Source organism: Dama dama, chromosome 4, assembly GCF_033118175.1.
Source record: "Dama dama isolate Ldn47 chromosome 4, ASM3311817v1, whole genome shotgun sequence".
NCBI lineage: Eukaryota > Metazoa > Chordata > Mammalia > Artiodactyla > Cervidae > Dama > Dama dama.
Genome location: NC_083684.1, coordinates 62,359,384 through 62,385,757, shown reverse-complemented (window position 1 = coordinate 62,385,757; position 26,374 = coordinate 62,359,384). Strand labels below are relative to the sequence as shown.

At 59.8% G+C, this 26,374-nt stretch overlaps 1 protein-coding gene across 1 annotated transcript in view; it reads left to right on the top strand.

Annotated features, from left to right (window-relative positions):
• The first annotated feature begins 1,163 nt into the window (after positions 1-1,163).
• Positions 1,164-26,374, top strand: part of SHANK1 (SH3 and multiple ankyrin repeat domains 1) — a 48,352-nt gene continuing 23,141 nt past the window's right edge. The window contains exons 1-15 of the mRNA XM_061139882.1: positions 1,164-1,213; positions 3,752-4,049; positions 4,284-4,487; positions 5,192-5,263; positions 6,900-7,008; positions 7,112-7,263; positions 9,924-10,091; positions 10,497-10,613; positions 16,462-16,539; positions 16,755-16,821; positions 17,081-17,411; positions 18,267-18,460; positions 22,768-22,881; positions 23,053-23,128; positions 23,590-23,616. Coding sequence (XP_060995865.1) covers positions 3,792-4,049; positions 4,284-4,487; positions 5,192-5,263; positions 6,900-7,008; positions 7,112-7,263; positions 9,924-10,091; positions 10,497-10,613; positions 16,462-16,539; positions 16,755-16,821; positions 17,081-17,411; positions 18,267-18,460; positions 22,768-22,881; positions 23,053-23,128; positions 23,590-23,616 — 1,967 coding nt within the window. The 5' untranslated portion in view covers positions 1,164-1,213; positions 3,752-3,791. The remainder of the gene's footprint in view (positions 1,214-3,751; positions 4,050-4,283; positions 4,488-5,191; positions 5,264-6,899; positions 7,009-7,111; positions 7,264-9,923; positions 10,092-10,496; positions 10,614-16,461; positions 16,540-16,754; positions 16,822-17,080; positions 17,412-18,266; positions 18,461-22,767; positions 22,882-23,052; positions 23,129-23,589; positions 23,617-26,374) is intronic.

Below are 26,374 nucleotides of genomic sequence, written 5' to 3'. Positions count from 1 at the left end.
CACCTGTGTGATGGACGGCCAGGGCACGGTGGGTGACTGTGACAGAGGCAAAGCACACGTCTCCCTGTGGTTCTGTGTCTCTGTTTCAGGGTTGTGTGTGAGCTGGAGTTCTGAGCAAGTACAGCGGGCTGCGTGCCCGTGTGTGGGGTGGGTAGACGCGTGTGCTCTGCCGTGTGCATGCTCCGGCACACGGGTGTGATATGTACATGATGTAGCTGGCTGTGCTCATGGTAATGTCATCCTGCAAGAGCCCCGCAAGCCCTAGAGAAGATGTGTTTGTGGAGACGTCTGCAGGGGCAGGGCTGGGGAGCGGCTCGCTGCACCTGTGCCTTGCGGGAAGGTGTGTATGTGTGTGTGTGTGTGTGTGTGTGTGTGTGTGTGTGTGTGTGTGTGCTGGGGGAACAGGACAGGAATCTATAGCTCTCACCATCCAATTTGGGGGTGTAGAGTCTAGCAACGAATATTTAATTGCACCCTACTGTGTGTAGAGGAGGTGGGGGCTCCCTGGGAAGGGGCGGTCCTGGGGGGTGCGGGGAGAGGTACCCTTAGGGGGGCGGAGCCCCATCGCCGGGGTACTGGGGCAAGCAGGGGTGGAGTCAGGGTTCGGGGATCTGGCGGCGGAGAGGAGCGGTGGGGGAGGGCAGGGGGAGGGGGCGGAGCCGGCGTGGGGGGGATGGGCGAGGTTTGGGGGCGCGGGGAGGGGCGATGTCTCCTCCGCCGGCTCCCGGAGGGAGGGGAGAGGGCGGAGGGAGGGAGAGAGGGAGGGAGAGAGAGAGAGAGACGGGGTGAGGGAGAGACAGCGAGAGCGAGAGAGCGAGCCGGGAGGCAGAGGAGGCGCGGAGCGGGCGGCGGCGGCGGCGGCGGCGGCGGCGGCGGCGGCGGCGGCTGAGGCCGAGGAGAGGAGCCGGCGGAGACGCGGCGCCCGGAGCCGGCCGGACCGAGCCGGGGGCGGGCTAGCTAGGAGGGGCGCGGCGGCCGCGGCGCAAGGGGGGGCGCTCTGCGGATGGCCAGGCCCGGCCCGCGGGGGGGGTGAGGTCCGCGGGCCCCCCGCCCGCCCCCCCGGCCCCCGCCCGCCCCCTCCCCGGGCCCGCTCGCCCTCCGGGGCGGTGGGGCATGGCCTGAGGGTCCCCCGTCTCCGGGGGGGTGGGGGGTGGGGGGAGGGGGGAGGGGCCGCGGGCGCCGCCGACCGGGACTCAGCAGCCCCGCCAGGCAGGTAAGGGGGCCGAAAACCGGGGGTCTGGGTCGGGGGTCGGGGGGGAAGCACGGGCCCGGGGCCGCGGGCGGGGGCGGGGGCGCCCCGGACGTCCTTGGCCGAGCGCCGGGCTCCCGGCCCGGGTGTGCGGTGGGGGGCGGGGGTGAAGAGGGGAGCGTTGCCCCGGGCGACGCCAAATTGGGTTACGCCCGGGTCCCCCGTGCCCCGTCCCGGATCGCGGGCTTGCGGGGGGCATGCGGCCCCGTGGCCCCCTGCCCGAACCCGCCTCCCGCGCTCCAGGGCCGAGGGCTCGGTCGCGGTACCCGCCTCCCGGCCCGGCCCGGCCCGGCCACTCCCCCGCCTCGCCCATCGCGGCCCACCTGGGCTCCCTGGATCCCTCCTGCGGTCCCACCCCTCGAGACCCCTCGCCGAGGTCATTCCGGCGCCCACCCCCTCCAGCGGGGGTCTGGGCCTCGGCCTCGGCCGCCCCCTTCGACCCCCTGTGGCTTCGGCTGCTCCTTCCTGACTCGTCCAATCCCCTCCTACCCTTTCACGAGCTCCCTGCATCCCCACCCGGTCCCCGCTTCCTTCCCCACCTGCCGGCGCGCCCCCTCGGCTCCCGCCCCCGAGTCCTGCTCCTGGGGGCCTCCGCCCCCTCTCCGCGGACCCGGGCTCTCCCCCACCAGCTTCTCGGCCCCAGCCGGGGCTCCCTCTGCCCGCCTCTCCCCGCCTCTCTCCGCCTCCATTCATTCTCCCGGGCCGGCTCCCGGCCACGCCGGCAGCCTCCCCTCGCCGTACCCCCGCAGCCTCCCAGGGCACCCCCTCTCTCCCCTTTCTCCCCCCGCCCCCCCCCCCCCCCCCCCGCCGATTCCTCAGCCCGTCTCGGTACCAGCTGCGTGCCAGCTATTCTTAGCCGCGGAGCGTTTGATTCATGCCGCCCCGGCGGAGTGTGCCCGCTCCCTCCCTCGGGGCTTGAGGGGGAGGGGCCCGAGCTGGTCCTGGGGGTTGGAGGCAGCCGCACGCGCCGGGGGACCGGGCGAGCTTTGCTTTCAGGGCCACTGGCCACCCCATGAGTGCCCGTGGAGGCTGGGGGAGGGGGTCAGCCAGGGTCAGCCGAGGGGGAGTGGCTGCCAGCCCGAGGTCTGGAGGTGGGAGTGGAGTCGCCCGGTAGGAGAAGGCCGGGGGTCTCCGCCAGGGCCAAGTAGGGGAGACTCTGATGGGTACCCAGAGAGGGAGGGGGCCGTGGCCACGCTTGGGGGAGGGGGTGGCCAGCCCACAGTTCTTGAAACTCTCCTCCTCCCCCCGCACACGTTTTGTCTTCTCTCCCCAACCCCCCCCCCCAGCCCATCCCCACTCCCCCAAAGTCAGCAGTACCCTCCACTGCTTCCCATCTCCATGGCAACGTGCAGGAGCCGGGCCTGGTGTGGGGGGGAGGGACCAGACCAGACATTCTGGTTTCCGGTGCTGTGGTGGGAGGGGGGAGAAAACGGGGAAGAAGGGCCCCATCTGGACTCACCCTTATAAGATCAATTCAGGGGCGAAGAATAGTGGGGATCTGAAGAATAGTGGGGATCTCACCCCCGCTCCCGAGACTCTCATCCCACTCCTTAGCCTCCCTCCCAGCCCCCCAGTCTCCCTCAAAGTGGAGCCCCCAGGACCAGGCAATGCTGGTCCTCCTACCCAGCCAGCGCCAGGTCTCGGACACACCCGCAGGTCACCTACCGCCGCCCTACACCCACCCAGGCCACGGCAAGGCTGTCACCCAGACAGCCCCCCCAGGGCCAGTCTCCCCACCCACCCACCCTCCCTCTCAAGATGCCTCCCGGAAAGTTGCATAGGCCACCTCTTGTGGTTCCCCTGGGGGACACCTCATGCATGGTACTCTCTGCCCCGTGACTCCCCCGGCTGGGTGCCCCTGCCCCCTGGGATGCTGGCTCTCCAGCAGCCCTCCGCACACACACGCGGTCAGCCACACTTCAGTGAAGCCACCGGCTCCACCCTAGGCTCAGGGCACCTCCCTCTCCCCCTTACTACATCTCAGCCTCCTCGCGGTCATCCGGGAGGCACCCGGAGCAGAAGGCGGGGAGGACCTTGGGTGAGGAGGGGCCAGGCTGGGGCCAGGGGGGCAGGGTGCCGATGGGTCGCCCACCTGTCTGTCCTGGGCTAATTTTAGCTGCATTATCCCTGGCCTGGCAAAGTGGGCCAGCGGCTCCCGCGGTGATTCTGCGGTTTCTGGGACACCGGCGCGCTGGGTCAGCGGCAAAGTGGGGCGCAGGAGGGGCGGGGGGCCGCAAGCAAGGCCAAGGGCAGGGAAGGAGACACGTGCAGGCAGCATGGCAGGGCTGGGGGTGTGTGTGTGCCCGGGAGAGAGAGAGAGAGAGAGCTCGGGAGAGAGCTTGGAGGCGGTAGGAGTGTCTGGGGGTGTGTCCAGCCTCCTGCCGGCCTCCCTCGGGCGGCTTGGAGCCACTGCCCTGGACCGTGTTTGCCCACTGAGTGCGCCCGCGGCCTCCGAGCCTGGGCTCCTGGTCTGACCACCACCCCCGCCCCCTCCCCCACCAGCCGCCTGTGATGCTGCCGTCCCCCGTCGCCCCGTGGCCCCATGATGACCCACAGCCCCGCGTCAAGCGAGGACGAGGAACGCCACAGTGCCAGCGAGTGTCCCGAGGGGGGCTCAGAGTCCAACAGCTCCCCAGACGGGCCCGGGAGAGGCCCCCGGGGGACCCGGGGCCGGGGCAGCGGTGCAGCTGGTAGCCTGGCCTCCATCCGAGGCCTCCAGGGCCGCTCCATGTCCGTCCCAGACGACGCCCACTTCAGCATGATGGTTTTTAGGATCGGCATCCCTGACCTTCACCAGACAGTGAGCCACAGCCCGCTGGCTGGCGGATGGGGGGCGGGAGACAGGGACCACCAGAGTCTGCACGGGGAGCGGGGAAGGGGACAGGGCCTCTGGTTCTGGATGACCTCACACATGGCCCCCACTGCCAGACCCCCATGGGTTTCCCCCCAGCCCTCCTCTGTCCCGAGAATCACCCAGAGCCCTCCGCAGACCTGCTCAGGCCCCTTCTCTCTCTCCTGGCGCCTCCCCCACCAGAAATGCCTGCGCTTCAACCCGGATGCCACCATCTGGACCGCCAAGCAGCAGGTGCTCTGCGCCCTGAGCGAGAGCCTCCAGGACGTGCTCAACTATGGCCTGTTCCAGCCAGCCACCTCGGGCCGGGACGCCAACTTCCTGGAGGAAGAGCGGCTGCTGCGGGAATACCCCCAGTCCTTCGAGAAGGGGGTGCCCTACCTGGAGGTGAGACCCCCACGGCCTTCCCAGCCCCTTCAAAGATGCGAGCAGGCATCAGCCCGCCCCCCGTTCCTTCACCCAGCCCAGACCTCAGCGAGGGAAAGCCCCGTGGGCTCTTCTGGATATAAAGGGCACCCTAAGAATCCTGGGGCTTCCCTGTGGCTCAGAGGGTAAAGAATCCGCCTGCAATGCAGGAGACACCCCTGGGTTGGGAAGATCTCCTGGAGAAGGGAATGGCCACCCACTCCAGTATTCTTGCTTGGAGAATTCCATGGACTGAGGAGCCTGGCGGGCTACAGTCTGTTGGGGTCACAAAGAGTCAGACACGACTGAGTGACTGAACACTTTCACTTAAGAATCAGAGTGAGGGAGGCCCGAGTTCAAATTAGCATGGCATTCCTGCCTCTGACCGGAAGGTAGAGTGGCCTTGCATGAGTCATTTCCCAGCCCCAAGTCTCCCCTGGCCTATCAAAGTGGGAAACGGCTCCCAATGACAGTGGTTATTCTAGAACATTCCCCGCGGGGTCCAGACACCTTAGGGGGTGCAGTCCACAGGTCCGCAGTGGTCCAGCAGCCCTCTGCCCACCCAGCCAAGACTCGGGGGCTATTTTTCGTCCTGACCCTGCACTGACTCTTTCCTGGCTCAGAAGAGGTCCAGACCCCTGACTCCGAGTCTTTTGTCTCTCCCGTCACCCCACTCCTGGCCTCAGTTCCGATACAAGACCCGTGTTTACAAGCAGACCAACCTGGATGAGAAGCAGCTGGCCAAGTTGCACACGAAGGTGAGAGAACCCTGCTGGTACTTACACCACCCCCAACCTGGAGCCCCCTTCCCTAACCACTTTCTCTCCTACCTCTTCCCGACAACCCTCCAAACCTTCTTTTCTTCTGCCAGCATCCCCCACTTAACTTGGGATGCTGTGTCATATTTGGGACAACCCCAAATGCACCTGACGACTCCATCACAGCCTTTTATAAAAAAAACAAAAATCAACTTTTTATTTTGTGTTGGAGTACCGCCAATTAACAATGCTGGGGTAGTCTCAGCTGAACAGGGAAGGGACTCAGCCACACATACATGTGTATCCATTCTCCCCCAAACTCCTCTCCCATCCAGGCTGGCACATAATGTTGAGCCGAGTTACATGTGCTATACAGTACATCCTTATTGGCTATCCATTTTAAATACAACAATGTGTACAGGACCTTCCCAAACTATCCTTAACTTCTTAACTTCCTATCCTTAACTTCCTTAACTATCCCTTCTCCCCTCCAGCATACATCATAGCCTTTCTCATCTTCTCTCTTTGTGCCTCTGCCCAGGCTTGTGCCATTTCCACCTGGCTCCCACTTTCTTCACCCTTGGATTCTCCCCTCTCCTGGGGCCCCTATATCCATACAGGAACCCCCCCGCCCCCCGCCTGCCAATGTGGCCTGTGACTCTGGTATCTAGTGTCCCTCTGTCTAGGGGCAGTTTCACAGACACCCTGCAGTTCACACAATCCCAGAGCCTGAATCTCTACCGGATCCAAGGATGCGCTCCTCCACAGCCATTTATCCTCCCAGCATCTTACTCTCTGGGGCTTCCCTGGTGGCTCAGTGATAAAGAATCCGCCTGACAATGCAGGGGGCACAGGTTTGATCCCTGGGTCGGGAAGATCCCCTGGAGGAGGAAATGGCAACCCACTCCAGTGTTCTTGCCTGGAGAATCCCATGGACAGAGGAGCCTGCTGGGCTACCATCCATAGGGTCACAAAGAGTTGGACACAACTTACTGCCCAAGTATGCACGCACACTCCTTGCCCTCGAATCCTCAGACTGTATGTCCCCTGCGTCTCCTCTGGTCCCCTGAAAGCTGGGAGTAAGTCAGGGGGCTGCCTCGGTCAGAAGTGAACGATCCTTGACATTTGGGAAGAAAGCTCCCTGGCTGCTTCTTATCCTCACCCCCACCCCACCATGCAGTTGTCTCTGTCCTCCCCAGAGCAGTCCATCCATCCAGACCTGTACCATCTGCAGGAGCCACCAGCCACATACAGCCCCCCGGGTACCTGCGGTGTACCAGGTCCAAACTGAGCCTCACTGTGAGTGTGAAATATACACCCGATCTCAAAGACTCAGTACCCCTGAAAGTATCTCAGGAATAAATTTCACATGGATTACCTGTTGAATAGGTAATATTGTGGCTATATAGAATAGACTAGAAATAGATAGGTCGTCAAAGTGAATTTCAATATAATTGGAAGGTCTTCTTCCTTTAAAAAAGTGGTGGCTACTAGGGACTTTTTGATGGCATGTGTGGCTCGCTGTGTGATTCCACTGGACGGCGCTGCTCCAAAGCCAGCTTTGCCCCCTTCCTCCCTGACCGCCTCTCTCTCTCTCTCTCTCTCTCTCTCTCTCTCTCTCTCATCTGCGGCTCAGACGGGGTTGAAGAAGTTCCTGGAGTACGTGCAGCTCGGGACATCCGATAAGGTGGCACGGCTGCTGGACAAGGGGCTGGACCCCAATTATCACGACTCGGATTCAGGAGGTAGGGAGCGGGCGGCAGGGCGGGGTGCTTTGGGAGGGCTAGGGAGTTGGGGACCACGAGGCCAAGGGGCTGCACGTGACTGGCCTTTCCCCCTGCCTCCCAGAGACCCCCCTGACACTGGCTGCCCAGACCGAAGGCTCCGTAGAGGTGATTCGAACCCTGTGCCTGGGCGGGGCGCACATCGACTTCCGGGCCCGGGATGGCATGACCGCGCTACACAAGGCTGCCTGTGCCCGCCACTGCCTCGCTCTGACGGTGAGGTTTCAGATCCTCCTGGGACCCTCCCCAGAGCCCAGAGACACCCCCAAGTGACCATGTTCCTCGCCCAGACCGCGTCCAGCCAATCCCCCCGGCCCCTCCGTCCACCTCCCTCCTCCACAGTCAGTCCTCTGACTGCAACCAAGACCCTCCTGGGACCTCCGTGAGCCCCCACCCTCCCCAGCTCAAGGCTGGTGATCAGCTATAGCTGATGGTCACACGGACCCTTGCCCTGTCCCCAGGTAGATCGTGTTAACTTCCTCACACCCAGAACTTCTCCAGCCCCACTGAGCCAGCAGCCGACACCTATCTCTGTCTCCCTGAGATGTAGACTCTTGCTGGTGCCCTTTATTTTTTTATTTTTGGGCCGCACAGCACAGCATGTGGGATCTTAGTTCCCCGACCAGGGATTGATCCCGTGCCCCCTGCACTGGACGTGCAGGGTCTTAACCACCAGACCACCAGGGAAGTCCCTGGTGCCCTTTAAAATACAGAGTGAGCTCCCCACCGTGCCCCCAGACACCGTCCCTCCATCTGCTCCCCCAGACACTGGTCCTCCCGCTTCCCAACTCAGCCCTTCCATTCACTCTTCTCAACCTACAGCTCACAGTCCCAGTACCCCACCTTCGCTCACCTGAAATACAGCCCTCTCCTCCAGCTGTTGCTGTTCAGCTGCTCAGTCGTGTCCAACTCCTTGCAACCCATGGACTGCAGCATGCCAGGCTTCCCTGTCCTTCATCATCTCCCAGAGTTTGCTCAAACTCATGTCCATCGTGTCGGTGATGCCATCCAACCATCTCATCCTCTGTCGCCCCCTTTTTCTCCTGCCCTTAATCTTTCCCAGAATCAGGATCTTTTCCAATGAGTCAGCTCTTTGCATCAGGTGGCCAAAGTATTGGAGCTTCAGCTTCAGTATCAGTCCTTCCAATGAATATTCAGGATTAATTTCCTTTAGGATTAACTGGTTTGATCTCCTTACTGTCCCAGTACAGTGCCTAAAATGTGCCTTTACAAGCAGATGAACCTCGTACACCCTCAGTGTATATACATGGAGGCTTCCCAGGTGGCTCAGAGGAAAAGAATCCTCCTGCAGTGAAGGAGACTTGGGTTCAATCCTTGGGTTGGGAAGATTCCCTGGAGAAGGAAGTGGCACCCACTCCAGTATTCCTGCCTGGAAAATTCCATGGATAGTGGAGCCTGGTGGACCGCAGTCCATAGGGTCCCAAAAGAGTTAGATTACCACTGAACGACTGAGCATGCACGCATACATTCATGGAGTCAGCTTACCCAATCTTATTTTTAAATGTTCTTCCTCTCCCCCTCCCCAAGGGCACTTGATGCGTCTTCATCCATAGATCAGGATAGAGCGCCCCGGAAGTTGTTGGTAAACACAACGACTCATAGATGATCCAGCCTAACCAGCCTTCCCCCTCCTTCTCCAATCCTTTCCTGAAGAACCCTGAAGGCAGTCAGACACCAGTCACAAAGGTCTGCCTTACAGCCCTGGAATTGAAAGACCCTCTTCATGCATCCTCCCTCCCCCAAACCCCTTCTGCCACCTGCTTCCCAGGTGCCTCTAATGGTAAAGAACCCTCCTCCCAAGGCAGGAGACATAAAAGATGTGGGTTCCATCCCTGGGTCGGGAAGGTTCCCCTGGAGAAGGAAATGGCAACCCACTCCAGCATTCTTGCCTGGAGAATCCCCATGGACAGAGGAGCCTGGCGGCTACAGTCCACGGGGTCACAAAGAGTCAGACAGGACTGAAGCGACTTTACACATACACACATACCCCCAAACCCCACTCCTGCTCACGCCCAGCCCCTACCTCCCAGGCCTGCGCTTGTTCAATCCAGCCGCCACTAGCCACGGGCGGGGGAAGGGGGGCTGTTTAGTTTTAAATAGATGAAAATGAACTAAAATTAAAACTTCCGATTCTCAGGCTTACTAGCCACCTTCCAGTGGCTCGGTAGCCCCCCACGCGGCTGCCATGTTGGATCGTGCGGTTGTAACTATTTCCATCGCCGCAAATGTTGGAAATGTGCTGTTGGACTGCGCCACCGCTGACTGTTCGCGCGGCGCTGGCGCCGCCAACACTCCTCACACGCTCGAAGCTGCCAGTCTTCCAGGCCCAGATCCGTGTCTCAAGGGGGACCACTCCCTGCCCCCACCCCAGCCCCTGGCCCCAGTGAGGCTGAGCCGAGTCTCCTTGACCCGAGCCTGCCCCCTCCCAGACCGCTTTCTCTGCCTCTTGAGATCCCGGACCTCACCACACCTCCCACTCAGCCAGAGGCCCTCCTGCATCCAGACGCGCTTCTCTGATTGGTTCCCCACACCAGCCTGTTGAGTAGGTGGGCACTGAGGCATTATGCGCCTTCAGCGGCTCATGCCTCATGGCTCATGGTGGAAGGCTGGGCAGGATTTCAGAGTGAGAGGGAGGGGTCCTCTGGAGGCATCGCCCCAGTCCCTCCGTTGTTCACAGGGATGAGAGAGGCCCCGAGAGGGCAAGGGCCAGCCTCAAGGTCACTCAAGGGCATCGCGGCAGCATTAGCTCTGGCTCTGACCCCGTGTGGGGTTACCCAGGTCTCTTCGTCCAACTGGCCCTTGATAACGAGCCAGTACTTGTGTGATTGTCATCTTTTTTTTTTAACCTTTCCTAGGCGCTCCTGGATCTTGGGGGCTCCCCCAACTACAAGGACCGCCGAGGGCTGACTCCCCTGTTCCACACGGCTATGGTGGGGGGTGACCCCCGCTGCTGCGAGCTGCTCCTGTACAACAGGGCCCAGCTGGGCATAGCTGATGAGAACGGCTGGCAGGAGATTCACCAGGTGCTCCCGCATGGCCTAGAGGGTTTGGGTGGCGTGGGCGGCGCGTGGGCCCCTCGGGTGGGCAGGGATCAGGGACCCTAGTCCAAGGATCGGGAACCCTAGTCCAAGGGCCTAGGGCTGTGGATGCTGGGGTCCTCACGGGGGATGGAGCTGGGAGTAGCATGGTCCCCAAAGAGGAAGGACAGAGGTGTCACCGCCAGGATTCTAAGGAGTTAGCCTGGAGCCCTGGGCCTTGGAATGACTGGTGACGTTGACAGCGTGGGTCCCTAAGCAAGAGTGGCGCCTCAGAGGAGAAGGCGGGGGGGAGTGGCGGATGCAGGGCTGCCTGACCTCCAGGTGGAGGAGAGAGACAGACGCTGTGGTCAGGTGGGTCTGACCCGGCTCTTCACCCCCGGTCCTCTCCAGGCCTGCCAGCGGGGTCATTCTCAGCATCTGGAACATCTGCTTTTCTATGGAGCTGAGCCTGGAGCCCAGAACGCCTCAGGGAACACGGCCCTGCACATCTGTGCCCTCTACAATAAGGTCTGCTCTCCTCCTGGGTCCAGCCTCCCAGCCCCCTGGTGCCACCCCCCGCCCCTGCTCTTCCACTATTTCATTCATTTGTTCATTTGTTCACTCATTCATTCATTCAAGAGCTGTTTCCTGAGCTCCTTCCCTGGGTCAGGCTCAGAGCCAGGGGCTGAGGGGACAGTAGTGAGCAAGACAGACAACCTCCCATCAAGGGACACACCCTGCCAGTGTGATCCCAAGTGTTCAGAGGGAGGTCACCGGGAATCCAGGTCTCCGTGGGGGCGCACATCTGGGCTTGGCCTTAGCGCTGGGTCGATGGAGGTGGCTCTCAGGAGGGTGTGCCATCAGAGCTAAGAAGAGCAACAGGTGGTCATGTAGAAGAGGGCAGAGGGGCGTTCCCGGCAGAGGGCACAGCCTGTGCTGAAAAATCCAGAGGGGAGAGGTCAGGGTTATTCCTGGAAATGCAGGAAACTACAAAGGTCCTGTTTCTTTTCTTTAAAAAAATTTTAAGATACATTTATTTATTTGTTTTTGGCTGTGCTGGGTCTTCATTGCTCTGCTCGGCACTTTAGTTGTGGAGAACGGGCTCTAGAACACAGGCTCAGTAGTTTTGGTACACGGGCTTCATTGCTCCACAGCATGTGGGATCTTCCCGGACCAGGGATTGAACCCATGTCCGCTGAATTGGCAGGCAGATTCTTAACCGCTAGACCACCAGGGAAGTCCTCCTTTTTAAAACATTTTTACTTTATATTGGAGTATATGTGATTTGCAGCGTTGTGTTAGTTTCAGGTGTATAGCAAAGTGATTCAATTATATACAAATATAGATCCATTCTTTTTCAGGTGCTTTTCCCATATAGGTTATTACAGACTATTGAGTAGAGTTCCCTGTGCTATACAGTGGGTCCTTGTCGATTATCTATTTTATATATAGTAGTGTGTATATGTTGGGCTTCCCAGGTAGCACTGGTGGCAAAGAACCCACCCGCCAAAGCAGGAGAAATAAGAGATGCGGGTACAGTCCTTGGGTTGGGAAGATCCCCTGGAGAAAGGCATGGCCACCCACTCCAGTATTCTTGCCTGGAGAATCCCATGGACAGAGGAGCCTGGCGGGCTACAGTCCACGGGGTCGCAAAGAGTCGGACAGGACTGAAGCGACCTCACACACATGCACGCATGCCGTGTGTATATGTTAATCCCCAGGGGTTCTGCCTCTAATGGGTCTCCATTCAGCTGCCACTGGAGCACCTACTGCAGGGGATGAGGGACAGTCCCCAAGGGGGACAAGAGTGTGTTGCAAGTTGTAGAGATTCAGGGCTGCGTGGACGGTCCCCGGCTCAAGAGCTCTGAATGGAGGTGAGCAGTGAAGAGCTGGTTACCCGCTGCAGCTGTGCTGTCGTGGCTGGTTGGGTTGATAAAAGCTGGGGCTTTCAGCCTGATGACCCCAGCTGGTTTGTCACCAGTGCACTGGGGGAGCCTGGGCAGATCAGCCCAGTCCACGCAGCCCCAGTCTCAACACCTGCTTCCCAAGGCTCCCTGCCCTTGGACGGTTGCCTCAGGTCTTACGAGGCCAGGGCCTGGCATGCTGCGGCTGATCCATCAGCCTCTTCCCCCCTCCTCCAGGAAGTCTCCCAGAACAGCCCCAGCCCCTCTCATCAGAACGTGCAGTGCCAGGATATGGCAGGTAGCCACGTGCCGCCTTGTGGCAGCAAGCAGTCTGCTTGCTCGGTGCCCGCCCGAGCAGGGAGAACACAGTGTTTGTCCAATTGCCTGTACTTCCCCTCCTCGGTGCGTCTGTCTCTCCTGCTCCCCATGCGGGCCTCATTCTGGATTTTCTGACCCCACAGCCGGTGTGCAGGCCAGGGCACCCCGAGCAAGTCCCCTCCCCTCTCTGAGGTTCCATCCGGCTCCCTGAAGTCAGGATAACAGCAGCTGATTGAAGGGGATGAAAGATCATGCATGATAAGGGCTCATCCCTAGGAGGCAGCTATGTTAATAATAATGATTATTATCATTATCATTACTGTTATCAGTCAGGATCTGGTCAGGAGACAGAAACCATACCGGTAATTTGAAAGGGAAAATGTAGTGTATAGATAGAGAGAGAGAGGATTCTCAGGTGGCGCTAGTGGTAAAGAATCCACCTGCCAAGCAAGAGATGTAGGTTCGATCCCTGGGTCAGGAAGGTCTGCTGGAGGAGGGCATGGCAACCCACTCCAGTATTCTTGCCTGGAGAATCCCATGGACAGAGGAGCCTGGTGGACTACGGTCCATAGGGTCATATAGAGAGGGAACAATTACTCCGAGTGGGTCAGATGAGTCAGCCATTTCCCTCTCCTTGAGCTTCTACTTTCTCATCTGTAAAATGGGTCAGTAACCTCTACCTCGAAAAGGATCAAGGGTGTGAATGTTTGGCTCCCTCTCAGCATGGTGCTTAGCAAATAGATGCTTGACAAACACAAGTTCTTCTCCGACTTTCTCTCCACTCCTCTTCCCTCCCAGACTTTAAGCTTCCCAAGGCCCAGAGCTGGGTCTGAAAGATTTCCTCACTCTCTGCCCCTCTGGTCTCCTGGCCAGCCCATCTAGCCTCTGGTGCTGAGGGTCAGGGCCATGTCCGGGTTGTGAGCTCCTCAGGGGTGGGGCTTGAGTCTGATCAAGCGCTCTGTCCCAAGGCGTGGCATATAGTAGGCTTAGATGCATCTTTGTTGAATGAGTGAGAGTGAATGAATGAATGATGGATCAGATACCTTGAATCCCCCGCCAAGACCACGCACAGCATCCGGCTCAGAACACTCAACAGGCATTTGCTTCGAGATAGACTGAATGACTCCAGGAATGAATGAATGATTTGAACGAATGACTTTTGCATGACTCAACCGCACATCCTCATCCTTTCCAGGCCCATTTCCTGAGCACCTGTTGTGTGCCCGGATGTGAGATGAATCAGACACAGTATGAGGCCTGTCCTCAGGAGGGCGGGGTGGGGGGAGGTTCACAGTCTGGCCAAGAGGCAGATGTGTAAACGAATCACTGCAATCCAGTGGGATGAGTGCTAGCACCCCAGTACATACGGGGTGCTCAGGGGTGGAGCGAACTCCTGGTTGAGATGAAAGAGATGATCCTGGGCCTGGGCTAGGCACAGTGACGGTGGGGGCAGGCAGATATGCAAAAACACACACGGCACCAATTTATCATCGAGTCGGGAGACAGCATGTGCACACAGAGACACACACTCACACTCACAAACACGCCCAGAAAATGAACCAGGCTAACTTTGCCATCCAATCAGGAGCCATCGGACTTGGGCGATCAGAGTTGTGCTTTCAGGGTAGACAGATGAGCGCTAGGATCAGAAAGCTTGGTTTGAGTCCCAGCTGCCCCACTGACTGGCTGTGGGACCTTGGCTACGGATTTGCCTTCTCTGAGCCTGTCCTGTAGGAGGGACCCGTACAAGCATCCTTGATGGGTCTGTCACGTGAAGAGGGTGAGACCGAGGAAGTGTCTGGTGAATGCTGGTTAGACTGGCATCTGCGGGATTTGGAGTAGAGCTGAGCTGGAGGCCAGGTTGGGTTTGGCCAGGCCAAGACAGAGGAGGAGGGCTTCCCTCATCCAGCAACCGTTTTTGAACGGTTCTATGGGCCAGGCACCATGCCAGGCCGTGGGTGCCACAGACAAAACCTTGCCTCTCCAAAATAGACAATGGAGTGGGGGAGAGATGCTGGAGATGAATAAAATTGAAATGTAATTTCAGGGAGGCAGTATTATAAGGAAAACGAGTTAACTCTGACTTAGAAGAATGCCTAGCACACAGCAGGTATCATATAAATTAACATAAAGCCAGGAACAGGTCAGGGGTTTATTTTTGACAAGGTCATCAGAGGGGCCTTTTCTGAAGAATTGGCCTCTGTGCAAAAATGTGAATCAAGTGAGGAAATGAGCTGTGTAGAGAGCTAGGGGCAGAGACTCCCAAGTCGAGGAAGCAGCAGGTTCAAAGGCCCTGGGGCACGAGCCTGCCTGCCAGAGAAGGGAGGCCAGAGGAGTGAGGAAAGATGGTAGCAGATGAGGTCGATAAGGCTGGGGCTGGGGGTGGCAGGGCAGGCAGATCAGTGGGGGGCCTCCCAGACCAGGACAAGGATGTTGGGTCTGTTGTGACTGACACTGGCAAGGAATCGATCTGGACTTGGATGGCATTTGTCTCCCACCCCCTCGACCATCCAGCCCTGGCCCCCACTGCCTCCTGCCTCCTTCCTTCCGGGTCTAGCAGAGCGTTCGAGTAAGGGCTCAGGAGTCAGACACACCTGGGCTCGAATCCGAGGGCTGATCGTCACCGGCTCCCTTCGAAGCCTTAGTTTCCTCGTCTGTAAAATGAGGACAGTCATTTCCATCTCACGGAATTGTTGGGCCAGTCAGTGGCTACCGCCTCTAAGGCGCTCTGACATGCAACATAGTAAGTCCCCCACCCCAAGAGGTCTGACTTGGTGGCTCTCAAGCCGGATGCTCCCGCACCCTAGGGGACATTTGGCAGTGCCTGTGGACGTTCTTCACTGTCACCACTGAGGAGGGAGTGTCACTGGCATCTAGTGGCAGAGACCAGAGAATGCTGCTCAATGCAACACACACACAGGATGGCCTGCAATGCTCAGGGTGGCCTACAATGCACAGGGTGGCCCCGCTACAGAGACTTGTCTGGACCCTAAGTGTCAGTAGTGCTAATGATGAAAGCCCCTGATTGGGAGGTTGGGGCGAGCAGATGCAGGCTATTATATATAGAATGGATAAACAACAAAGTCCTACTGTAGAGCGCAGACAGCTATAGTCTCCTATGATAAACCATTAAATGGGCTTCCCAGGTGGCACTAGGGATAAAGAACCCACCTGCTAATGCAGGAGACCTAAGAGACGTGGGTTTGATCCCTGGGTCGGGAAGATCCCCTGGGGGAGGGCATGGCAACCCACTCCAGCGTTGTTGCCTGGAGAATCTCCATGGACAGAGGAGCCTGGAGGGCTACAGTCCGTGGAGTTGCAAAGAGTCAGACACGACTGAAGCGATTTGGCATGCATGCGGGCAAACAGTAATGGAAAGGAAAAATTTCAAAAAATGATATAAATATGTGTGTATGTGTGTATAACAGATTCACTTTGCTCTATAGCAGTAATTGACCCAACATTGTAAATCAACTATACTTCAGTAAAATAGTAATAATAAGAAGAAAACCCTGGTTTAGGTTAGTAGCCATCCAATACACTATAACCCAAGTCACATGCAATTTTAAGTATCCCAGGAGACACTTTTTTAATAAAAGGAAAAAACAAACAGGTGACATTAATTTTAGTAGCATATTTTGTTTCAAAAATACTATCCTTTCAAGTAATCAGTATAAAAACTGTTGTGCTGTGCTTAAGTGTTAGTCACTCAGTCATGCCCGACCCTTTGTGACCCCATGGACTATAGCCAACCAGGTTCCTCTGTCCATGGGGCTCTCCAGGCAAGGATACTGGAGTGGGTTGCTATTTCTTCCTCCTGGGGATCTTCCCAACCCAGGGATCGAACTCACATCTCCTGCATCTCCTTCATTGGCAGGCGGATTCTTTACCGCTGCGCCACTGGAGAAGCCCCCATAAAAACTGCTAGAGAGATTTAAACTACATCTTTCAAGTCCTTGAAAGCCGGTGTGCATTTTGCATACACAGCACCTCTCAGTGTGGACTGGCCACGTTTAAAGGGCCAGTGGCTGCTGTCCAGAGCAGGGCGGGTTTCCACCAGATGGTTCCAAAGGCTCTAGCGCAGTGTCTGTGTCCACTCGCGGTGGCCTTAACTGTTTTTCTCTTCCCTTTCACCCCGTGCCACTGCCCACCAGGAGACGTGTGCTAGGATCCTTCTCTATCGAGGGGCCAACAAGGATGTCAAGAATAACAGTGGACAGACCCCCTTCCAGGTCTGTTGGGGCGGCTTGGGGGAGGCGTGAAGAACTCAGAGGGGTAAAGTTTGGGGAGCTGGGAGGGAAGCAGGAGATCTCGGAGAAGAGGGAGGCTGGACTTGCTGGGGTGAAGGTTGGAGGGGTGCAGGGCAGCTGGCCGGAGACCTCACAGTGTTTCCTGTTTGTTTTTCTCTCTCTCTCCTACCTGGGCCCCCCTTACCCCCTCACGCTAGGTGGCAGTGATCGCTGGGAATTTTGAACTTGGGGAGCTGATCCGAAACCATCGAGAACAGGACGTGGGTGAGCGAGCTAAGAGGAGAAGTTGGGGTCCTTGCGGGGGGGGGTGCATGGTGGGATGGGGAGTCAGCGGACCTGATCTGGGGGCCAGGATGGGACCAAATAAACCTTAGAGGACCGTGAGCACCTGGGCAGCGGGAGGGGTTGGGGTCCAGGAGCCCCACTCTTTCTCATCTGTTTCTCCCCCGGTGCCTCCCCCCCCAACTGTCTCTTGCCTCCTGTGTGTCTCCCCACCTGCCCCCGGCCTCTGTGCCCACCTCAGTGCCCTTCCAGGAGTCCCCCAAGTACGCAGCCCGGCGCCGGGGACCCCCGGGCACAGGGCTGACAGTGCCCCCCGCGCTGCTGCGGGCCAACAGTGATACCAGCATGGCCCTGCCCGACTGGATGGTGTTCGCCGCCCCGGGGACCTCATCCACGGGGGGCCCCGGCCCCACCTCAGGGCCCCAGGGCCAGGCGCAGCCCGCCGCCCCCAGCGCCAAGCTCAGCAGCGGGACCCTGCGGAGTGCCAGCAGCCCCCGGGGTGCCCGGGCCCGCTCCCCGTCCCGCGGGAGGCACCCCGAGGAGGCCAAGCGTCAGCCTCGTGGACGGCCCAGGTAGGGGGGGCTCAGCCCTGGTCCTGCAGACCCCCAGCCCCTGAATCCCTCCTGGGAGCCATGGCTGCCCCCCACCCCGCTCCATCCAATGCACTGGTCCCCACCTCGGACCACCAGGTCTCCCTCCTGACCCCGAGGCAGTGACGGCGTTGTGAACCAGTCTCGCAGCCGTGTATTCCAGTGCACCAGAGTTTAGCTCAGTAGTCACTCCGTGGGCCAGGGGTGGGGAGGGTGCCCAAGAGAAAGGCTGGTTCCAGCCCCTGAGGACAGGCAGGCAGAGACATACAGACAGCCTGGGCAAGGTGAGAGGAAGCTCAGCGGAGTGGGGGTGGGCAAGGAGGGAGACTGGAGGGGCTTCCAAGCCTGGAGATGAGGCTGGAGGCGGGGAGGATGAGCAGGGGACACTGGGGGGAGCCGGCTGGAGGGGGACAGGGAGGGGGTGGGCGGGAGGAAGATGGTGGCGGGCTGGGGATGGCGGGAGAGGCGCTGGACCCAGCCCAGGAGGAAGCTGGGAGTCGCCGAAGGCTCGTGAGGCAGGGATGACACAGGCAGAGCTTCAGGAAGCTGAATCAGGCAGGGTGTGCAGGCCCGTGGGAGGGGACAGAGCCGGAAGCCAGGAGGCAGGAAAGGGGGCCGGCGGGCCCACAGCGGGCAGGCAGGGGAGCCCCCAAATGCCCTCTTCCCCCCCCACCCCCCACCCCCGGCCCCTGAGGAATCAGAGCCGGAAAAGGCACTCAGACCCCCTCCCCCACCCTGATGCTCCACCTCCCACCCCACCCCCCAAGGACCCCTGTTCTCCCAGAGGCGCCCCCTCCCTCCACTCGCCCCTGCCTCTCACACCCTCTGTGTATGCAGCTCCAGCGGGACACCCCGGGACGGGCCGGCCGGGGGCACGGGGGGCTCCGGGGGCCCCGGGGGCTCCCTGGGCAGCCGCGGGAGACGCAGGAAGCTCTACTCGGCCGTCCCTGGACGCTCCTTCATGGCCGTGAAGTCCTACCAGGCCCAAGGCGAGGGGGAGATCTCCCTGAGCAAGGGCGAAAAGATCAAAGGTAAAGGGGCAAGGGTTTGGGCAAGGGTCAGCAGGGGAACTCACCCCCTTCTCAGGGAGGGGCCTGCGACCGACAGTTGTCCAGCACTTGGGGCTTCCAGGGCAGGCTGGAGGCCTCAAGAGAGACCTAGGTGCCCCTTCCGCCTCCGAGGGGCATACAGTGGAGCTCAGATGCGCTGCCAGGAGGTGGGGTCCAGGCAAAAGAGAGGAGATGAGCATCTCTGGGACATCGACCCCACGAGGTCCCATCTCGCTCACCGTCACCCTCGAGGGCGGGTGTTCGGAGCCCATTGTACAGTCGAAGGGGCAGAGCCTCACACGGGTGAAGCGACTTGCCTGAGGTCCCCAGTCCGAGCGCACAGTTCTTCTCGCTCTCTTGTGCAGAGAGTGAGGGACACACTGCCTTGACTTCACCTGCCTCTGCCGGGCGTCTTCATCTGAGACCCGGGGTGTTGGTGCCCGCTTCCCTGGGCTCTGATGAGATGGGCAGTAGGTGAAGCCGGTCCCTGCCGAGGGCTTCCTGAACAGAGGCTGCTCTCACGGGGGTTTGCCTCTCTTCTGCCTCCCTGCCTTCCTCTGGAAAACCATGCCAGGATCCCCCGCGTGCAGACTTCACAAGGCTGCGGATGTGTGTTCTTGGACAGAATGGTGCTTTGGAGACAGGAAGTACCCAGCCGTAGTTCACTGGAGGCGGGGGAGCAATTCTTTGCCCGACTCTAGGCTGGCAGACGAGCCAAGTCGCGTAGGGGTTGAGAACCAGGCTGTCTGGGTTCAAGTCCCGGCTCCTGCACTTCCTGAGGGTGGCCTCAGGCAAGTGACTTCTCAGGGGCTCAGTGTCCTCATCTGTACAATGGGACCTTTGCGAGGATTAAAGGAGTCAGCTCTTGGAAAGCCCCCAGAACAGTGATTCATACCTAGTAAGGCCAGCTGTCATCATCACACGCGGCCCCACTAGGGGCACTTAGAAGGGAAAGACCCTAGGCCCTGGGGGAAGCTGAGTCCGGGGGTGGGGGGGGGACTCTTCCCACAGGAGACATGGTTTAAGTGGGCCTTGAAGAGCGTGCCGGGGTCAGAGTGTCAGTCGGGTTATGGAATTCCATCTGTCTTGTAGTCTGTCTCCCTGGTGCCTGAGTTTCTGAAGATGAGGTCACGTGTCACCGGGGGCCGGGTCATCAGGGCCCAGGTTAATGACCCGGGACACAGAGGGCCTGAGTGCATACCTGCTGAGTGGACAGGTGGATGGATGAATGGCCAAATGCAGGAGCTAACTGTGGGGGCCAGGCAGGGACAGTGTCTCTGGCAGGGGGGCAGCGTGCCAGGGGAGTGTGTGTATGTGTGTGTCTGTGTGTATGGCCAGGTGGGGGGTCAGTTCCGTCGCTCAGTCGTGTCCGACTCTTTGCAACCCCACGGACTGCAGCACGCCAGGCCTCCCTGTCCATCACCAACTCCTGGAGTTTACTCAAACTCACGTCCATTGAGTCAGTGATGCCATCCAACCATCTCATCCTCTGTCGTCCCCTTCTCCTCCTGCCTTCAACCTTTCCCAGCATCAGGGTCTTTTCCATTGAGTTAGTTCTTCACATCAGGTGACCAAAGTATTGGAGTTTCAGCTTCAGCATCAGTCCTTCCAATGAATACTCAGGACTGATTTCCTTTAGGATGGACTGGTTGGATCTCCTTGCTGTCCAAGGGACTCTCAGGAGTGGGGGTCAGGTCTGTGCAAAAGAAGAAAGGGAAGCTGAGGTCAGAGGTGAGGGACCCTCCCACAGGCAGAGGGCCATGGGCTGCATCTTCTGTGTGTCTTTCTGAATGTCAAGCCCAGTCATCCGATGCACTGCCCGGATTTCATATCCTGTCCTTTCCTTAAAAGTTCCCTGATTGCCTCAGAGCACACCCACATCCATGATGTCACTGGTCTTCTTCATTGCCCGATTAAGGCAGCAGACTCCCTCTGCTCTCAGGATCAAAGCCTAGGGCCTCAGCCTGGCCTGCAGGCCCCTCCTCTGCCCACCCTGCCCTCCACACGACCTCATTTCAGGCTACTCTTCCCTTCACCTGCAGGGATCCAGGGACCTTATTCTCCTCATCCTTCCTCAAACTCCCCAAGTCCTTTTCCACCCTAAACTCTTTGCACATGCTGTTCTTTCTGCCTGGAAAGGCTTTCTCTCCTCTCTTTGCCTCCTCCACACTCAGCATCCTTCAGGTCTCAGCCTGTATGTCACATCCTCTGAAACGCCTTCCTGATCCCCCTATGCCATCAGATTTATTTGTTTATAAAGAGTTTTTTTTGATGTGGGCCATTTTTAAAGTCTTTACTGCATTTGTTAGAATATTGCTTCTGTTTTATGGTTTATGTGGAATCTTAGCTCCTCGACCAGGGATCGAACCCACACCCCCCTGCGTTGGAAGGCGAAGTCTTAACCTCTAAGACCACCAGAGAAATCCCCTCATCGGATTTATATACTCCTATCTGGTCTTTCTCCAAAATTCCTTTCCTTTCCCCTCTCAAGCCCTGACCTCAGTTTTGCAATCATGGGGTCACTTGTAGAGTTATGTCTCCCCCGGCTGCCAGTCTGGAAGCTCCGTGAGGACAGGAACCACGTTGGCTGTGTCTGACAGCTCTACTCACTCCCCTGGTGGCTCAGACAGTAGAGAATCTGCCTGCAGTGCCGGAGGAGAACCAGGTTCGATCCCTGGGCTGAGAAGATCCCCTGGAGAAGGGCATGGCAACCCACTCCAGTGTTCCTGCCTGGAGAATCCCATGGACAGAGGAGCCTGGCGGGCTACAGTCCACGGGGTCCAAAGAGTCGGACAGGACTGAGCAACTAACACAACAACTCTACTTGGTTCCTAGCCTGACGTCTGACTCATGACTGGCACAAAATACATATTTGTTTAGTGAACAAATGATTGATTCCCAGATCACCCAGCTGGGCAAGGCAGAGTCAGCCAAGAGCCCAGACCTCTTGACACACATCTGCTCTCTTCCATAACCTTGAGCACCTCCTGGCTGGGGTTTCCCCAGACCCTCTCAGAGGAGGTGATCGGTGCAGGGCAAAGCATCAGATGGCCCCAACCCCAACCCTCGCATGGCTTAAGCCACCCCTGGGCAAGAGGTTTTTCTATTCTAGCTTCAACTTCATCTTTAAAATGGGAAATCAATTGTTACCTACCGAGGTGTAAGGATAGAGTGAGTGAAGGATGTGAAGGGCCAAGTGGGAAGAGAGCTGTGAAAGGTGCTGGAGAGGTGGACGGCTGTGGGCTTATTCCTGTCGCTCTCGTCATGATCAGGAGCAGCAGCAGCAAAGCACTAGAACAGAGAGGTAGCAAAACAGGAGTGTTCAAATCCAGGCTGCCAAAGCTGGAGCAAACGCGCCTGAGTGTCTCCGAGCCTCTGTTTCTCCATCAGTAAAGTGGGGCACATGACAGTATGACAGTGCCCCTCTTAGGGTCCTGGCCCCGGTGAGAGTTGGGTAGACATCAGCTGTCCCTCCTGCCCATCACTGTGGGTCAGCATATGCCCCATGTCTAAGGGGTAGGGGTGGTGGGCAGGGGCCTCTGGTAACGAGCAGTGGAGAGAAGGAGAGACGAGTCTAATCTCCCATCTAGAGCCAGGGGAAGCAAAGAGAGACGGAAAGAGGGGTCTGGGAACAGAGGACAAAAGGTTTAGTGGCAAGGAGACTGCAGGAGGTGGCAGGGGTAGTGATGAGGTATTGCACGTGACCTAGGAGCCTAGCGGGGGTTTAGGGAAATTACGGAATAACTGAGTTGTGATTGGTTACCCAGGGCGATGAGAGCCAGTTGTGGACATGTCCCTAACTTGCAAGGACCACATCATGGGACACAGCTCCTTTCCCTAGTGCCTCTTGGTGTCCCCGTTGTGTTCAGGAAGCTACTATGCAGGAGTGACTATCTCCCCATTCCCCCTTGTGGGGCTTCCCTGATGGCTAAACTGTAAAGAATCTGCCTGCAATGCAGAAAACAATGCAGATTCAATCCCTGGGTCCAGAAGAGCCCCTGGAGGAGGAAGTGGCAACCCACTCCAGTATTCTTGCCTGGGAAATCTCAAGGGCAGAGGAGCCTGGCGGGCTACCGTTCATGGGACCGCAAAGATTCAGACATGACTGAGCACACACACACTCCCCCCGTGCCCCTTCCTGGGGGTGCCCTCGGGCCGGGTTCTGGGCAAGGTGCTGAAAATTGTGGAAAAGCTGTGCATCAAGTGTTGGGAGCAGGCCGGGTAGGGGAGGTGTGGGCAGCAGGGAAATGCAGAAATGTTTCTATTCTGTGTCCCCACTCCACATCCAGTGCTTAGCATCGGGGAAGGAGGCTTCTGGGAAGGCCAGGTCAAAGGTCGCATTGGCTGGTTCCCCTCTGACTGCCTGGAAGAGGTGGCCAACCGCTCCCAGGAAGCAAAGCAAGGTAATGAGGAACCCCCAGGTGTCCCCGACTTACTCTAGATTTTCATGTCCCTTCCTTTCCCCCTCCTGGTGGGGGTGAGAGGTCGAAGGGAAGGCTTGGGCCAGGACCCCAGGGGATGAACCCATGATTTCCAGAATAGAAGATCCAAGGTCATCCTTTGTCCCCCTGCAGAAAGCCGAAGTGACAAGGCAAAGAGACTCTTCCGGCATTATACCGTGGGCTCCTACGACAGCTTTGATGCCCCAAGGTAAATGTCCTACACCCTCGGGCAACCCCCCCCCCACCCCACATCCCTCCCACTCCACCTTTTAAGTAAGTCCACCACCTCAAAGCCCCCTCTCTCATCTGACCCCTCTAATGTTTGATCAGGGTGGAGGGAGGCAGGGTTAGCTTCAGACCACACAGCTCAACCCCAAATCATCCTTGGCAGCCACTGAGACTGCCCAGCTCTGGGGTAGCCAGAGGCCAATGAGGTGGACTGGGGCAAGGTGGGGATGCCTGGGGGGCTGGGGAGCTCCCCTGTATGGTGGCAGAGGCTCCCGTCTCCTTCATGTGCCGCATCTCTGTGCAGTCCTGTGCGGCGGAAGTGTGTGCATCCCATGCTGGCCGTGTGGGGGGAGGTGGGGGGCGGCCAAGTGGGGTGGGGGCGGGGAGAAGGCACACTGACACGTTTCCCCTCCCTGGCTGCTGGCTGACTTGCTTCTGAAGCTTGATGGATGGGATTGGCCCAGGGAGGTGAGAGGGGAGGGGAAGGGAGGGAACGGGGTCAGGAATGGGAAGGAAGGGGTGCCTGGGGGGCGTGTGGATGTGCGTGTGTACCCCCAGAGCTACCGTCCCCCTGTGCGTGACCGTCTCACACAGTCAGCGAGCATCCCTGTACAGATTCCCCAGGCGTGTTCTTGCCTGTGTGCCTCTGTAGGTGTGCATGACACGTGTCTGTGTGCATGTGTGGCCGGAGGCCCTTGGAGTTCTAGCCCTGTGCACATGCCCGTGACAGCGAGAGGGTGTGTCCCGCTCGGTACAGATGGGTGCATTTGTGGCTGTCATTTCTGGTGCACGATTGTGGCTCAGTGTGTGGCTGTCTCTCTCTGCACCTCTCTTTCCTCGAATCCGTGTGTCTGAGAATGAGGGCCAGTGTTTTCCAGAGATGTCCAGTGTGTCTGCTTACCACCTGGGGACCGGCGGTGGGTCTCTGCACATGCCTGTCCCTCTTCATGCACGTCGCTGTGTGTGCGCATTAACGCATAAAGTTGTGTGCATGCATTTGTGTCTGTCCGATTGATCTGGAATTCAGGACCTGGGGTGTTGGGGGAGGGGAGGGAGGAAGAGGGGAGGACTCCAGGGCTTGAGCTTCCAGAAGGGCCAGGCTGTGGGGGAGGGATGGTCATAACTGGGCATCTGAAAGATGACATCCCCCCCCACACCGCTCCCCCTGATCCAGGGAAGGGTCTCCTTGTTCGTAGCATCCTTCCATTAAATGTGTCCAAACCTACGTGTCTGTGTTCTGGCCAGTGGGGATGGATCGGGGCGGGGGAGGGCCGGGGGTGGGGGTGGGGGGGAGGAGAGAAGTGACAATATGGGAAGAGAGGGTGGGACTGGGGTGCCACCCTGCGCCCCAAGTGTCCGAGGCGCTTGACCATTGTGCGTGTTCGCCTGGCACGTCTCCGGCTCTGGGCACTGGGTGAGTATCGAGGTCCCCCCCCACCACCCGGAGTCTCCCCATCAGCCCCTGCTTCTCGTCTCTTGTCAGTGTCTCTCTGGGTCTCCCCTTGGCTTTGGTTTGGGGGTCGTTTGCTCTACCAGCTGGATGAGGGTAGTCGCTCAGCTTCCTCCTCTTTCCTCTGCTTGTCAAGTGCGTGGCCCCCCTCTTCCTCCCCTCCTGCCCGCTGGCATGTGCGGCCCTGCGCGCGGCTTGTCTGAGCTTCTCCTCCCCACCCCCCCCACCCTCCGCTCTCCCCGGCCCTGTCTGGGGTGGCCTGGCCCGTGTTGTGACCCTGCCTCCCTGCCGGAGCTGTGCCGTCCCGCCGCGTGTCACCCCTCTTGGCCTCTGCTGCCCTCTGTCCTCTCCCCGGGGGTCTGTGGCTCTCTGGCCGAGAGCCGTGGTGCGTGGATGTCCCTCCGCCTGGACTTCTTTGCGGGGAGAGGTGTCTCTCCCTGTTCTGGCTCCCAGTCCAAATGTCCTGGCTCTCCCTTTCCGGCCCCTTCCAGACTGTCGGAGTGCATCGTGCGTCTGTCTGCCGTGGGGGGCGGGGGGGGAGGGTTGTGCGTCCCCTCCCGGGGTCTCTCTCGCCGCGCCGTCCCCCCCGGCTCGGGAAGTGGGGCTCGGTGTCCGCGCGTCCCTCGCACGCGGTTGCGAGGCGTCTCGTGTGATGTTGTGCGTCCCTCTCCCCGCGCTCCCTCGCTCTGCACCTGCGCGGGAGGGCTCGGGAGGGGGGAGGGGGGCGAAGGGGGGGCCCAGACCGGAAGTGCCTCCCCCTTCTCCTCCCCCCGCGCTCGCCCCTCCCCCGTCTCCCGCCAAGGGGGCCCCCGCGCTCCCCTGCCGGCCCCCTCCCCCCGGCCCGGCCCCCTCCCCCGCCCGGCGCAGGACGCCAAGGGGTTAAGCCTCGCGCCCGCCGCCCGCCTCCGGAGCTGTCCGCGGTGCTGAAGCCGGCGCCGTCCGCGGTCCTCGCGCTCCCGCCGCGGCCCGACCCCGCGGCCCGCGCCCCCGCGGCCCCCCGGCATGTGAGCCCCCGGCCCTGCCCTCCCTCCCGCGGGAGGGCGCGCGCCCCCTCCCCCTCCCCCTCCCGGCGCGGGTCAGCATGAGGCGGGGCCTGGGGGCCCGGACACGGGGGTTCGGCCGAGCGGGGACGGGGACGCGGCGGCGGCGGCGGCGGCGGGGGCGGCCGGCACCGGGACCGGGGCCGGGGCCGGGGCCGCGGCGGCGATGGCTCTGTCAGCGGTCGGCGGCGGCGGCGGCGGGGGTCTCGGGGGCGGCCCCGGGGGGGGCTCCCTGCCGCAGCCGCCCCCCGCCCTCTCCTCCAGCTGGCCGGCCCTGGGGCCCCGGCGGCGCAGCGTCTGGTATATCTACAGGTAACGGAGCGCGCCGCCCCTTTCCCCCCGCGGCCCGACCCGGAGGCCCCGGCCCGCGGCGACGACCCTCCCCCAGCCGCTGATTCCCCGATTCCTGGGGCTCCCTCCCCGCCCCCAAGCCGCTCGCCCCCTCCGCCCTTCTCCCCTAATCTTCTCTCGGCACTAAGCCCTTTCCGGACCCCTCTTCTCTCCCCTTCGTTTTCTCATTCCCCCCCACCCAGGCCTGTCTCCCCGACACCCCCCCCACACACACACACGCACACACACACACTCCTCCGGCCCCTCCTAGGCCCTTCTAGGCCCCCTTCAGCTCCTTCTCCAGGACGTCCCTCCTAAGGAGGCCCTCCAGACGGACTCCACTCCGGGATTCGGGCCCCACTTGTCCTTCCTGCCACCCTTAGCGCCCCCACTCTAGAGCCCTCCC